The sequence below is a fragment of the Salvelinus namaycush genome, chromosome 9, assembly GCF_016432855.1.
Source record: "Salvelinus namaycush isolate Seneca chromosome 9, SaNama_1.0, whole genome shotgun sequence".
Taxonomy (NCBI): Eukaryota; Metazoa; Chordata; class Actinopteri; order Salmoniformes; family Salmonidae; genus Salvelinus; species Salvelinus namaycush.
The window spans coordinates 17,698,146-17,713,087 of NC_052315.1; the positions used below are offsets into that span (position 1 = coordinate 17,698,146).

The following is a 14,942-nucleotide window of genomic DNA, read 5'->3' on the forward strand; positions in this document are numbered from 1 at the left end:
TGATATAATGTAATTAAACTGCAGTAACATATTGCTTATGTAGATATTTTTGTACAGTCATTTTATAAATGCTTTACTGATATACTTTATGTGGATTAAGTATATCAGTAAAGTATTTATAAAATGTTAATAAATATTATTTGCCTTTGTATGTGCCCATTAATGCTCAAGAGAAATGTCATTTGAATATGAGCCTGACATGAGTAAAAAAAAATATTGTATTGTGTATTGCTATACCATTTAAATAATAAAAAAATTTAAAAACATACACATCAAGACAAATTCATTAAAAAACTTATAATAATCGATCACCTCTTGTGAGTTCAGGGGGCATCCCTGCTGCTAGTAACAGTTGAAAGGCCTTTAGGGAAGACTGACACGTTTATATTGTGAGTATCCCCTGAGTGGAAGTCTAATGAGTAGCATTTGAATATCATCTGTGTACTTGAAGCACATATTTGTTCATTTTTTACATCATGGACATCACAGAACCTCAACATCTTACAGAAAATAAATTCTAGAGAGTATGTTGTTCTATTATCAGTCAAAGTCAATAAAAGTATAAAACTTCCAAAGCCTTTTTAGAGGTTTTGCAGGTTCTTATGAGGTTACTCATAACGCAACCTACGCTCTCATAAAAATCAGGACGGTTGGATTGTATAAACATTAGCAGTTTCTCTAACTGCCCTCCCATCTTACTCAACATACATTTCCCCTGAAGCTATTACCACCTCTATGATCCAAGCAGTGATAAAAGCTGTCAGCACTTTTCCTTTTCTCTCATTATTGTGTGCCAGTTTCTTACAGTTTGTACATGTACCTGTTCTGTTCCTCTCCATTGATTGGCAGTCTGGCAGGGAAATATATTTTGCAATAATGAGATGAACCCCAGTCATGCCTTTGTTAATAAGGATCCGCCCCTTTAAAAAAATGTTTGCCTAAAATTACATACCCAAGTCTAACTGCCTGTAGCTCAGGACCTGAAGCAAGGATATGCATATTCTTGATACCATTTGAAAAGAAATACTTTGATGTTTGTGGAAATGTTAAATTAATGTATGAGAATACAACACATTAGATCTGGTAAAAGATCATTCAAAGAAAAAAACGTGTTTTTTTGTATTTTTTTGTACCATCATCTTTGAAATGCAAGATAAAGGCCATAATGTATTATTCCAGCCCAGGCAGAATTGAGATTTTAGCCACCAGATGACAGCAGTGTATTTGCAAAGTTTTAGACTGATGCAATGAACCATTGCATTTCTTTTCAAAATGTTGTATCAAGACTGCCCAAATGTACCTAATTGGTTTATTAATACATTTTCAAGTTCATAACTGTGCACTCTCCTCAAACAATAGCATGCTATTATTTCACTGTAATAGCTACTGTAAATTGGACAGTGCAGTTAGATTAACAAGAAGTTCAGCTTTCTGCCAATATCAGATATGTCTATGTCCTGGGAAGTGTTCTTGTTACTTACAACCTCATGCTAATCACATTAGCCTATGTTAGCTCAACCGTCACGTGGGTGACCCACCGATCCTGTAGGTTTTAAGACAAGCATGTGAGTACAAAATGGAGAGACAAACTATCAAATTATCTCCAAGCTAGTGCCTAAGTGGAGTCCTGACTTAATCACTTTGAATGTATACTTTTTTTTAGGCTATTGCTAAATATGTCTGAAACATTGCTTTGACTCTTTTCCTTTTGCTAATTCTTTAAAATGATAGGACAATAATAAATCATGTTTCTGACTGGAGCATTTTGGTGATAAGGGGTAACTAATCACATCCATTATCCAGTGTGATGTTTGGAATGGTCTGTTTGTTGTGGTTCTGGGGAGCTTTATGTCTTAGCTGAGTCAATAACCTAAGGTCTACAGTTGAACAGTTCCCACCCCCTGAATATCATAATGTAGTGGTGAAAGCCTGTGCTGAAGGTTTGTGGAACTTTGTGTCTACTGTACACACTTAATTTCACAATTAGCCAATTCATTTCAGCTTTACCTCAACATTTCTGATTGGAATGAGAGTTCGGTATCTGCAAAAACATGTTGAGTGGATAATAATTTGAGCAAGAATGTAATAAGAAGCTAATTCTCTCTGTGCTTACACATAGATCATTTTCTCAGTATTTCATTCCCCCATGCACCTTTGAAATAAAAAAAAACGAACTTCTATGAACTGAGTACTGAGTCACTCGTGAATATCTGCTTAAATTCAAATGTTGACCTGTTTCCTTTTGGCATTGCAACAGCATCCTTTCAGATGAATCACTTGTTATTCTCTTCCTCTCAAGTGAGACTGTTGAGAAATATGAGGTGTGGGCCAAAAACAAGTTTATAGATAGTTTATAGTCTCACAGTGCTCCTGGCAAATACAAAGAAGTCAGTGTTCTGGAACATTGATCACAGTCCATGTTCATATTGCATTGTATTGACAGTTGTATGCCTTGTTCACTGGAAGTTGGGTATGTGGTTTATAGTTCAGAAGCAGCCATTCAGATGTCTGAGATTGATTGAATACATTACTCTTGAACCCTGATAGAACATATTTTAGTGTAATTTCATTGTAGTAGTTCAGTGGCTGTATAGCAATAGTGTTAAATCAACATTAATAAGAGGAATAGGCCACTAGTAGCGATGAAAGAGATACTGTGTGTGTCCTTGGAAAGAAACAGAGGCAAACCAATTAGACAAGGTTGGATTTATGTCTCATTGTGTAGTCTCAGAGATCTTCTCATGGGAACCTTGTCCTCTGCAGCATATTGGAGCCTCCCTGTCACACTCCACTGAGGGCAGGGACAGGAGGTGATACATAGAGAGATTTCTCCTGGGGCATCACACTTGCCTTAAAATGGTGACTGTAGCAAGAATGAACATGTATAAACTGTTGTTGATTCTCTGCCCATCATACTGTATCACATTTCAGGTAGATATGTGGCATTACAAGTGATAAGCTTCAGAGAGCTGAAGTTCTGTGTCTGTAAATGCTGAAGGCAATGAGAGGAGTGAAAGCTTTTTTTCAAATGAAACTTGTGCAGTATAAAGAGTTAATGTATAGATAGAGTGTAATGAGCTGTCCTTGGAATCATACAATTAAAAAGGAAGAATATGAAGACAACTGTGGGGAAGATGGTTATTATGGACATCATGAAAATATGTCTTTCTATTAATATATATATTCTTAATTAGTTTTATGTATTCCCTATTGACATATCCATTGATATTTCTGAGATGTATCAACATTTTGTACTTTATTACATTTTTATTACAAATGTGAACTTATACAAATAATGTTTTCACATAGTAGTGATTGAAATCAAAATAGAAATTGTAGCTTTATATAAAAGTTTAGTGGTCAGGGGCCCTACAGTCAGCATGTAGTCTGCATATAGGCAGAGGCAGCACAGCACACACACAATAATGCTAAGCTGCCAAGTGGCTCATTACTAGCAGGCACCATTCATAGTTAGTCATCTAATGCTAACAGTGAATACAGTAATACAGTATAGTTGTCTTGCTATGCTACTGGATTGCCACCTTAACAATGGAACCTCAGGTATTCTCCCAAAAGCATGTGATATAAACTCATTAAGCCAAACTGTAATATAATGAGTAATATAATGATGAAGCTCACATTCTACTTACAGGATGATATGTCAGATATTTGCCCACACATTTCACTTGACATATGGAAATTGGCATACACTGGTTAAAAGACTCTCCAACGAAGCAGCAGCTCAACTACATCCCCTCATTCTCTTTTCTCAGGAAGCTATTGATACAAAAAGGCCATAATTAGATACTGTAAACTTGTCAAACGCAGAAGCATTTCTAAAAGGATTAGTTAAGAGTGAGAGTTGTACCTAGTTGCTTTGCTGCTTATCGACAACAGTCATCAGATTCTGTACCCACTTCTGGCTGGGATTGGCACAAACAGTCTTCCGTTTCTTCAGCATGAACCTACAGATATGAGACACGTGGTGGGATAAAAAGTGTTTGTTTTCCGTTAGACACTCAGACTCAGTATTGTTTTTTAGATTCACATTCTACGAGGAGAAAAAAAGGATATCAAAATATGTAGAAAAATACCAAATTTCTCTGTCAAAAAGCCTTCTTGGCATCCATTGCAGGAAACTGGAGGATTTGTTCTACCTTACCAGTGTCCCAATGATGGACTGACTGTGTAGCTTTGTTGTTGTTTGGGGAGTGAGGACTTAGGGACAGAAGGTGAGGAGGTGTTCTAACACACTCACACAACAGCCTTGATGTTGCAGTCGCCATCTGTTTCCTGTATCCTGTAGCTCATCACGTTCCTCTTGGTGTTCTTCTTCAGGCCAGCAACGTGCTTCAGACAGCAGTTCCCATAAGAGCCTGACAACAACCAGGGGGAAAGGAAATGGTTACTATTATACTTTGTGCTTACATTTCAATTTAATAAATTATAATGTACTAACATCACAGGAGGTTGGTGGCACTTTAATTGGGGAGGACAGACTCCTGGTAGTGGCTGGTGCGGAATGAGTGGAATGGTATCAAATACATCAAACACATGGTTTGATGCCATTCCATTTGTTCCATTCCAGCTATTACAATGAGTTGTCCTCTCCTCAGCCGCCTCCACTGACTGATATTTCAGTTACACATGGTTTGAAATGTGCAGTTGAAGTTGCGAAATATTACAGTGTGATCATTTTCTAAGAATGTTTTTTTGAGTAAATGTATTGCAGATGTGTGCAAGAGAAGACATATCACCAGGACTATTCATATTCACAATTTCTAATAATGCAAATATGAGAACTGCTTGTAAGTGCAGCATAAGCCATGTATATAACTATTGAAATGGTTGTGAAATCTAGTGCCAGGTGATTTGAGACAATGTTTTGAAAGGATTGGATCACAGAGACAACCATCAGTCTGTGTAAAATTGTCTGGTAAGAAAAATATTTGGAGCCGACAAATCTTTCTCTTCTGGACATAGTATGGACCAGTTGAAGCTTGTAAAAAAAAAAACAACATTATATTGAAATAACTGACTTTGTGCAGAATAATGCTCTCCATTACGAGAGGTTACTACTCTATCTGCAACACGTTATTAGTGTACAGAATGTGGAGTGGCTGCAAGGCAAGTACAGTTGATTTTTCAACAATACCTTCATTACAAGAACAAATCAGGACAAACAATAGGCTTTAGACTGTTACACCAATTACAGGGAACATAAGCTTCATAATAATTAGTCTATAGAATGTACAGTACAGTAGATTTAATCGTGCCTACCTTGAGCCATGCTGAGGTACATGCATGCCAGGAGCAAGAGAAAGAACAAAGCCTGGAACTTCATGGTGTCACTGCTTCTATGGTCCACTGTAAGAACAGGACAGGATGTAAAGCCTGAGAAACGTTCTCTTTTTAATACCACCACACTGTCAACGGGATGTTTTCCTGACAGGGCCACCCCATTTACAATACTGGTATGTTTGTTTTCCAGACCCCAATCCTGACCTCTTGATTTCAAAAACTTGGATGTGTGGAGCTGTTTTGTGCAGCAATGTTGGGTTTGGCAGAAGCTCTGACTATGTTCTAATAAAAGTTAGCATGCATTCCTCAGATTAACCATAACCTCTGTCTCTTAAAACAGCTGCCTCAACTTGTTTCTTTTACCACAGCATAGGCTAAAAGTTAGTTAAATATGAATTAAGAATCAGACAAGCATATTAACAAGCAATAGGTCAGCATATAAACACACAAGCCTACCAACAAAGCAGAACATGTCGCAAATAAGCTTCTCAAAACACAAAATATCCTTGCAGAAATGACCTGTCTTCTCTGTCTTGTTGAGTTCCCTACTGCTTTATACAGTAGCTGCCATTTGATACCTTCTTCACCCCTCCACCAACCATGTTCTCTTAATCAGCCACACCTCCTCTCGCATGACAACTAGTAGTACAGTATGTTTTACAATTGCTGGGAAGAGGTAGAATTTGAACAATTTGAGCATCACAATCAAATGCCACTGCAATGCTTTCCTTGGCTTAAGTCCAGTGAAATGATGAGTGACAAACTGTTGAAGACCCTCACAAAATTCTAAAGATGCACCATTGAGGGCATGCTGTCGGGCTGTATCACCGCCTGGTACGGTAATTGGACCGTCCGCAACTGTAGGGCTCTCCAGAGGGTGGTGCGGTCAGCACAATGATTCACCAGGCACACACTGCCTGGCCTCCAGGATATCTACAGCACCCAGTGTCACAGGAAGGCCAAGAAGATCATCAAGGACTTCAGCCACCCGAGCCACAGTCTGTTCACCCACTACCATCTAGATGGTGACGACAGTACAGATGCATCAAAGTTGGGACCAAAAGACTGATACACAGCTTCTATCTCGAGGCCAACAGAATGTTTAATTGTCACCACTAGCCGGCCTCCGCCTAGCATCCTGCCCTGAACCTTAGTCAGTATTACTAGCCAGCATCCCTGTGGAATGCTTTCGACACCTTGTAGAGTCCATGCCCCGACAAATTGAGGCTGTTCTGAGGGCAAAAGACCACTCAATATTAGGAAGGCGTTCCTAATGTTTGTACACTCAGTGTATATATTTACATTCCGGATTCTGACATTGCTCGTTCTGATATTTCTTGATGTCTGTCTTTTTATTTTTGGGATTTGTGTGTATTGTTTTGTATTGTTAGGTATTACTGCACTGTTGGAGCTAGAAACATAAGCATTTAGCTGCATCTGTGAGAACATCTGCAAAATATCTGTACTCAACCATCATTTTTAATTTTTTTAATGTTATTATGTTTTTCGGGAGGGCTTCCATTTCCCTGAGGCCCCTCATTGCTATTGGAGAAGGATCTAAGGTCCAAGGAGCCAGGTCAGCAATCAGTGTACAGGACCAGGGTTTGTTTTAGTCATTTATTAACTGTAAAAATCAACTACATCCTTAGAATTAAGAAAATGTGGACCACACGCAGACTCCTTAATATCTTTTGTATAACAGCAATGAAAACACTGTCTGGAAACCCACTGTCTGCAATTGATTGAATATCAGCCTGTGTGTTTATGTAAGATTCAATACCTGGTTTTGACACAAGCAATTATGTTAAAAGTAGCATCCATTATTGAAGTTATAAGAGGACGGGCTAATTTTAATGGCTGGAATAGAATAAATGTAATGGAATCAAACATATGGTTTCCATATGTTTTATGTGTTTGATAACGTTCCATTAATTCTATTCCAGCCATTACAATGAGCCCACCAGCCTCCTCTGATTTAACAATACATAAGGGCTGAGACAAGAAAATAATATTTAGGATGTCTTGGGTGGCAGTTGTTTTGTTGTGTTGGTCATTGCTTAGGAAGATTAATTTGCTAGGAACTTGCAAAGACTTGCATAATGTTCTGAAATGTAATTGTCCCGTCAGTCTGAATTTAAATGACTGCACCCTTTTTTTCCTTGTAAAAAGAAAACTCTTGCCATACTAGCCACTATGTGACATCCCTGAACTTGATTCATATCAGATTTGTATAGCATCCCCAAAGTCAATTGGGCAGTTGGGAAAATACTTGTACCTCCCATTTGGCAAAGTGTTATTGAGACCAGATGGTATCAGTCAACATAATACAAGTGTAAATATCTTCAAATCAACTTGAAAATTTGACTTGCTTTGATAGTTGTAAGATCTACTTATCCTCAACAATTTGATTCTTTGATCCATTTGCATCCATTGAATAGTTAACACTTTACATATTTTGAAAGTAGTGACAGATATCAAACAAACAATCATCACACTGGGAAGGAAATATGTTGTCATCCAATAATGTTGTTGGCATCCTTTGGCCCAAAAAATATGCCCTAATGGCCCTTGAAACTTTAAAAGTTATCGGGGCGAGTTGAACTGTTACATATGCAATATACAATTATGTAAAATGAGAGAAAAGAGATGCCCATAAATAATGAACTTCCATTTGACATATTACTCAACAACGTCTTATGAAGAACATTTCCAAAAGCATGGAACATGGTGTATTTTTTTTTATACCCCATCTCAAACTGGCAGTAACTGGAGGCGTATGAGTTTCTGTTTATTGTGAAACCAAATGTTATGTAAAAAACTGCCAAATAAATTATGTTGAAAATGTTGAGATAAAACGTAACGTGATCTTGTTACGCTTTTACAATAAAATAGGAAATCTTCTTGTCAAAACTAAAGGGGTCACAATGAAGAAAAATGATTGATGATTGATAGAATTCCCTGTAAAATGACACGACTCGGTGCAGGAGGACTTCGAGTTAGGGCGAGGAGGACAGGCCTAGGTTAGAATAATATCCTTATAGCATAGCCTACTATTAGCCCAACCAGCCGAAAGATGGCGCTTTTGCTCCTTTTACGTCGATTCTCGTTATACGTCAGACTTTAATGTATTCAGCTGGTACTTTAGAAGCATAAGCATGCTTGGTGTTAATCCCAAAGGAAAATACCTAAGATGTATTCTGTTTCTTCTTTCACTGCAGGATAAGATATATTTAGAAAATTAAGCCTGCATAGGCTACTTTTCACTTACTTGGTTGTGACCATAGAAATAAGAATGACCTTGTTTTATTATAGGCTGTGTTCTATTTTAAACATGACAGCTGTACACAAAAATACATGTATTTGTTTTATGTTCATTGCTTGGATAAAAAGCACATAATCATCCTGTGAATGCTGATGAGGACTAGCCTGACTGACACGACTCGGTGCAGGAGGACTTCGAGTTAGGGCGAGGAGGACAGGCCTAGGTTAGAATAATATCCTTATAGCATAGCCTACTATTAGCCCAACCAGCCGAAAGATGGCGCTTTTGCTCCTTTTACGTCGATTCTCGTTATACGTCAGACTTTAATGTATTCAGCTGGTAATTTACTAGTGTCCCTAGTGGACCGTCTCGTAAATACAACATCCTCCATTCAAGCTGAAAAGGCGTCAGTTTCCTCCATAACTCGATCTAATGGCTCGTCGGTGGAAAAAAACGGGGGAAATGTTTACTACTGTCTTAATGAAACAAAAAAATGCACTATTATCAAGCACACTTGGCCCTTGTAATGATGTTTAGGCTACTGATGTTTTCGTCATTTGACCATGCATTTTGCTGACCGTGCGTCTTGGTTGGGTATTTATTTAAATGTTGTCGTTATAAAAAATTATATTATACCGGGTTTCATGACCAATGCTTTCTGTTTTATAGTTATAACAAATGCACTCCACGAATACAATTTATTCAACACTTATATGTTTTATTTTACACATATAACCAAATAAGAGGACCCGTGACCAAAACGTGCCCCACTCTATGGAAATCAAATGCCCGTGCAAACGGATTCATTCTGGGCTCCGGCTCTGAAGCAAATCAGCAATCTGTTCGCTAGCTAACCCGACCTGTGTTGATTTACTGTTTGCTGGTCCAATCAGAGGCCCTAGTCTGCATTTGAACGCGGCACGTGTATAAGTACAATCAGTTAGCAATTCGGACGTTTCCTAGTTTCGACTAGCACATCAACTGTGCCACAAAATGAGTGACAAAACCTGGCCAGATATTTTCAAGTCATAAGTCAAAGTAGAGTCACGAGGCTCCAAGTCAATGTGCTAGTTGGAACTAGGAATCTCTGAAATGTTCGATTTACTAACTGGTTGTAGTTATAGTCTACACACGCCGTGTTCAACAATTCAGAAAGTTGCACATTTTCCAATGTCCTAGTTCCAACTATAATATGAACTCGGCACAAGTCAAAAAGTCTCTATATCACAGCCGGCCGTGATTGGGGAGCACAATTGGCTCAGCGTCGTCCGGATTTGGCCGATGTAGGCTGTCATTGTAAATAAGAATGTGTTAACTGACTTGCCTAGTTAAATAAAGGTTCAATTAAAAAAAAAAAAACATCCCACAACATTGAAAGTCTTGAACGCGTCCAAGACAGCGCGTCATACAAGTCAGATGAGCCAAGTCATATGACCTAGTGCCAGCTAACGGAAGCAGAGGAAAACAAAGCACCACTCAGCTGCGGTAGCGTATAATGTTAATCTGTTGATTTCACGATTAGTTAGTTGAACAAACTATTGTTAAGACTCAGCCAAGTAGCAAGCTGATTTACCGTAAATGAATAGGGCACATTGCTGTTGTAAGTCTGACTTTATATGGCAGCATATGTTACCTAGCTAATGCAGATCATTTGGTCAGCAGTGCTCATCTGTTCCTCTTTTGCACTTTTAGAATTCAGCAAGGCTCGTGCCCTGAAGATGGCAGATAATAACTTTCTTTCAGTCTTGTTTATAACACTCTGTACGGTCATTACATGTGGTGAGTTTGCCCTTGTTCAACCAACAAACTATGATTTTAATAGCTGGTAATCTTGCCGCGTTCAAAATAACTGGGAAATCGGGAAAAATCGGTCATCAACTCGGGAACTCATGCTGCGTTCGCATGTTAGTCAGAACTAGGAAGCTCGGAAATGTAGTTGAACGCTGCAGGTGTATAACTACAACCAGTTAGCAAGTTGGACGTTTCCTAGTTCCGAATAGGCCGTGAGCGCTGTAAAACAACTTAACTCAAAGTCAAATCATGACGTCAGTGATCTTCAGGTCAGAAAGTCGAGTTGGAATTCTGATTTGTATGACCGTTCAAATAGTTTTTTTCCCGAGTTCCTAGTTGTTTTGAACACGGCATGAGGCTTCTTTCTACAGCTCCAACCTGAAGATCACTGACGTAATGATTTGACCTTGTATTTTTCAGAGTTCCCAGTTTTTTTGAAGGCACCATCTGAACCAGTATCTTGGCTTGAGAAGAAGAAAAATAGGACAAAATCTCCTCTGGCGCCCAGGATCCTGCAATTCAAAATCCCATTAACCAGCTCTGCAAACGTTATAGTCAAATTGTATTTCTCATGATCGCCGAATAACTTACAACAGATGTTGACTTTACCGTGAAATTCTTACTTACGAGCCCTTCAACAACAATGCAGGGTTAAAAAGTAAGAAAAGATGAGCAAATAACAAAAGGGAAACGGTAACAAAATAACCATAACAAGGCAATAAAAAGAGTACCGGTATTGAGTCAATATGCAGGGGTACGAGGTAATATGTACATGTATGTAGGTGTAAAAGTCACTAGGCAATCAGGAAAAGGTCTAAATAAAATCAATGATCTTTCGGGATACTGTGCTGCTGGATCAGCCAACCTGTGAGTGGCAGTAATGAGTGAATTTATTGGAGGTGCTGAAGGTGGATTTAGCGCATGCGCACTTGGTCAAAAACGTTTTATTTATACCTTTTTTGGAAGTGCATACTGTGTGTACTGTGTGTAACGGTAGTAATGACTATAGTTGTTCTGCGAAACTCGATATTTTGGTGAGTACCATTATGACGTTTGCAGAGCTTGTTAATGGGACTTTTGCCGCGTTCAAAACAACTGGGAACTTGGAACACTACAACTTCAAGACAACTTGGAAGTGGGAAAAATCGTTTTGAACAGTCATTCAACTCGGAATTCCAAGTCGGGAACTCGGCCCTCTTTCTAGAGCGCCAACCTGAAGATCACTGATGTCACGATTTGACCGTTTTTCCCCGAATTCCCAGTTGTCTTGAAAGCACCATCAGAATTGAAGGACCCTGGTTATCAGAGGAGATCTAGTCATATTCATCGTCTCCTCAAGCCCAAGTACTGTTTTAGGAATAATACATTTTGCTAAACAGACCTATTTGAAAACTGCAATATCATATTCTTTCAACAGATGGGAGTGTATCCCTGTCTGCTCCAGCCACTGTAAATCTGGAGGTCAAAGGTTCAGCCAATATCACCATAACACCTAGGTAACTTTTCTTATATCTGGGCATCTATTGCCAGTTTGTATCAGTATTCCATGTATGTCTATTTGTTGTGATGTGTTATAATGTTATAATGCAGTGTTTGGTGTTTTATTTCTTTTTGCAGCTCTCCTCTTAATGTGTCCGCACTTATTTCTTTTAACTTCACTGACTCCTCTGCAAATGTTACCTCGATACTTCAACTGCCTCAGCAGGTATGCTTTTTAAACCACTCAAACTTACTGAAAAGCATGACCAAAACACCATGTAATTGATTATTAATGCAATCTGAGATCTGAATCTGTCATATTTCAAAGAACTACAGTAGCCACAGTGTGTAAAACATCAATACTCTGTTGTAGGCATAACGGTTTTATATATTATTTATATGTGCTGTATTTCTGATTTCCAGGTACAATTGCCTGCAAACGCCATATCAAGCACATTTGAGGTTCATGCAGAGCATGTGGGTCAGGTGACCGCCTATTTATACAGTAACAACACTGACATTGCAAGGTGAGTTGTTCTCAGTTTCTGTCTTTTAGTGAATTTCAACTCTGAGAATTTCCCACATGTCACATTTCAGACAGATTTTAAACCAACACAATGTACTTAAGAGTCTCTTTATGTTTTCCAGCTTTAAGACCAGAATCCGTTTCTTGGTCATTAGAAGCAACATCATCGATATCATTAACCAATTAATTGGTTGGATTTACTTCCTCGCATGGTCCATCTCATTCTACCCTCAAGTATATGAGAACTGGAGAAGAAAAAGGTAGTGCCTCAAACTGTCATATTTATTTTTTAAACAATTTAATCTCAGCCTTAAATGATTTAGACTTAAAGTGCATCTGGATTTGATTTCTGACTTTGTCTATTTGACAGTGTGGTGGGGTTGAACTTTGATTTCCTGGCACTCAACTTGACAGGCTTCATTGCGTACAGTGTCTTCAATGTAGGCCTCTTCTGGGTTCCGTACATGAAGGTAAGAGCTCTGCATGCCCTCACTAACAGTGTAACAAATTGGGACGAATCCTAATTTGAGATCTACATGCACAACTCAGATTTTTGTGTCATTCATGCATTGACACCAATGGGGATTTGTTCAAATATTTTGGTCTTCTATTGACCTATTGACTTGTTTTTTACTCCATATAGTTATATTTTAAATATTTTTTTTAGGAAGAGTTTGTGAAGAAAAATCCAAACGGTGTGAACCCAGTGGATGCCAATGATGTGTTTTTCAGTCTCCATGCAGTTGTGCTGACACTTGTGTATATCTGTCAGTGTGCCATCTATGAGGTGAGTAACAGAAGACTAGTAAAATAACTTCCTAGATGTCCCTCTTTGGTTATAGGCCGGAGAAAAATAATGATCAGCTTATGTTTTGATTGTTGGCAAAAAGATACTGTATGTCTGATCCTTTGAAAGGAAAGCATTGTTGTCAAGGCCTCAAATGAACATTGACAGTTAAACGCTTGTTGAAAGTAATGACTGTGTTCCTGTATGTGTGTGGTAAAGAGAGGAGGGCAGAAGTTGTCCAAGATCGCTATTGGCCTTCTGGTGATTGGATGGACATTCGCCCTGGTCACCCTCTTTGTTGCTGTGGCCAATAAGATCACCTGGCTGGAATATCTCTATTATTTCTCCTACATTAAGTTAGGTATCACCCTCGTCAAATACATCCCACAGGTATGGATTTCACAATATTTGACTGCATATTGAATGGTTTTAGCTTATACACAATTATAATTTGTGTTACAGTAGATATTGTTGATTTTCATGATCACCACTACATTGTCTATCATCAATACACTGTCTGTGTGTGTCCTCAGGCCTACATGAACTACCAAAGACAAAGCACGGAAGGGTGGAGCATTGGCAATGTGTTGCTGGACTTCATAGGAGGCAGCTTCAGTCTCATTCAGATGATCCTTCAGTCGTATAACAACAGTAAGGCTGCTCACGCATACCATAGATCACCAATGTGCAGACACCTCAGTAAAACATAATTAGTCAAAGTGAAAACCACAGTCAAAGGACAGTCCCAACAATTGAAAATGTGTCTTCAATTGCAGTCATTCATTGTTTATTTATATAGCTTCTATCTTCATGGGTTTTTCTTAACTTAAAAAATATATATATTTTTTTACAATTATTCCTGCACATTAACATGAGACAGTGGCACAATTATGTAGAATAATTTCCTTTTCATGCCCACCCACGCACAAGCCCGCCCACCAATTCACCATCTCTTTCCCTGTGTTTGGGAGAAGAGCAGACAAATCATAAGAAAAAGTCATCAGCATAAAGAATAACAACAACAAAACCATAAAGAAAGTGGAAAATAAAATGGTTTAAATAATGGTATTAAACATGGTATAATAGTAAATTGAAATAGTGATACATTTTGATGTTGTTTTTCAGATTAGTTCCATCAGTCACACATTCTGCCTTAAACCATTAAATAATTCAGCATGTGATGTAGTATGTCAGGGTATCATATAATGTTTCTATTGTTTCCTAGATGAATGGAAGCTCATCTTTGGCGACCCCACAAAGGCTGGACTTGGTTTGTTGTCCATATTCTTCGATGTGGTGTTCATCATTCAGCACTACTGTCTATACAGGCATAGAACACATTACGAGCCTATGGGTGACCAGAAATAGGCTAATAACCTCTCACGCTCTACCTCTGCCAGTGAAACTGGGGCCAAATTACTTCTTATAGGGATTTATACTATGCAGTGTTCAAGGCCATTGAATGAGAAGCTATTTAAACACAGGGCATTTGCTTAAAAAGTACTTTTTTTCAAAATGATTGTTTAGGGTAATAGGGGTTTCTTTTTGTTACATAATTTGTGAAGAAATTATTAGTTATGGTTTGATATCACTAAGGGAGGAACTCTAATCTTTTTAAAAACTGACTGTATAGGCCTATCACTTTTACATCTGTCAAAGCAATAGTTCATTTTATACAATACAATTGTTTATTTTGAAGTGTGTTCTATATTTGAAAGGTAATTTCTGTTTTGAAATGTAAATAGAACATCATGCTTTATTGTCAAATTAGTAAAATGTTTTCCACGAATTAAGAT

The 14,942-nt window shown here is 38.2% G+C and overlaps 2 protein-coding genes across 3 annotated transcripts; one reads left to right on the plus strand and one right to left on the minus strand.

Annotated features, from left to right (window-relative positions):
• Positions 1–3,245: 3,245 nt before the first annotated feature.
• LOC120053407 (C-C motif chemokine 25-like) lies at positions 3,246–5,837 on the minus strand. Its single transcript, XM_039000529.1, has 5 exons — positions 5,758–5,837; positions 5,281–5,367; positions 4,259–4,376; positions 3,869–3,965; positions 3,246–3,777 (listed from the first exon to the last, which is right to left on the minus strand). Exons 1-4 carry the CDS (start codon positions 5,771–5,773, stop codon positions 3,869–3,871), a joined length of 318 nt encoding a protein of 105 aa, XP_038856457.1. The 5' UTR covers positions 5,774–5,837; the 3' UTR covers positions 3,246–3,777.
• Positions 5,838–9,983: 4,146 nt separating this feature from the next.
• On the plus strand, positions 9,984–14,939 carry LOC120053772 (cystinosin-like). 2 transcript variants are annotated; one of them, XM_039001015.1, is made up of 11 exons: positions 9,984–10,048; positions 10,256–10,342; positions 11,772–11,850; positions 11,972–12,059; positions 12,257–12,360; positions 12,482–12,619; positions 12,730–12,829; positions 13,027–13,146; positions 13,366–13,536; positions 13,680–13,797; positions 14,372–14,939. In XM_039001015.1, exons 2-11 carry the CDS (start codon positions 10,282–10,284, stop codon positions 14,512–14,514), a joined length of 1,122 nt encoding a protein of 373 aa, XP_038856943.1. In that variant the 5' UTR covers positions 9,984–10,048; positions 10,256–10,281; the 3' UTR covers positions 14,515–14,939. The 2 variants fall into 2 exon arrangements, with proteins under 2 accessions (XP_038856943.1, XP_038856944.1); XM_039001016.1 differs by having other exon boundaries at positions 10,046–10,163.
• Positions 14,940–14,942: the final 3 nt, after the last annotated feature.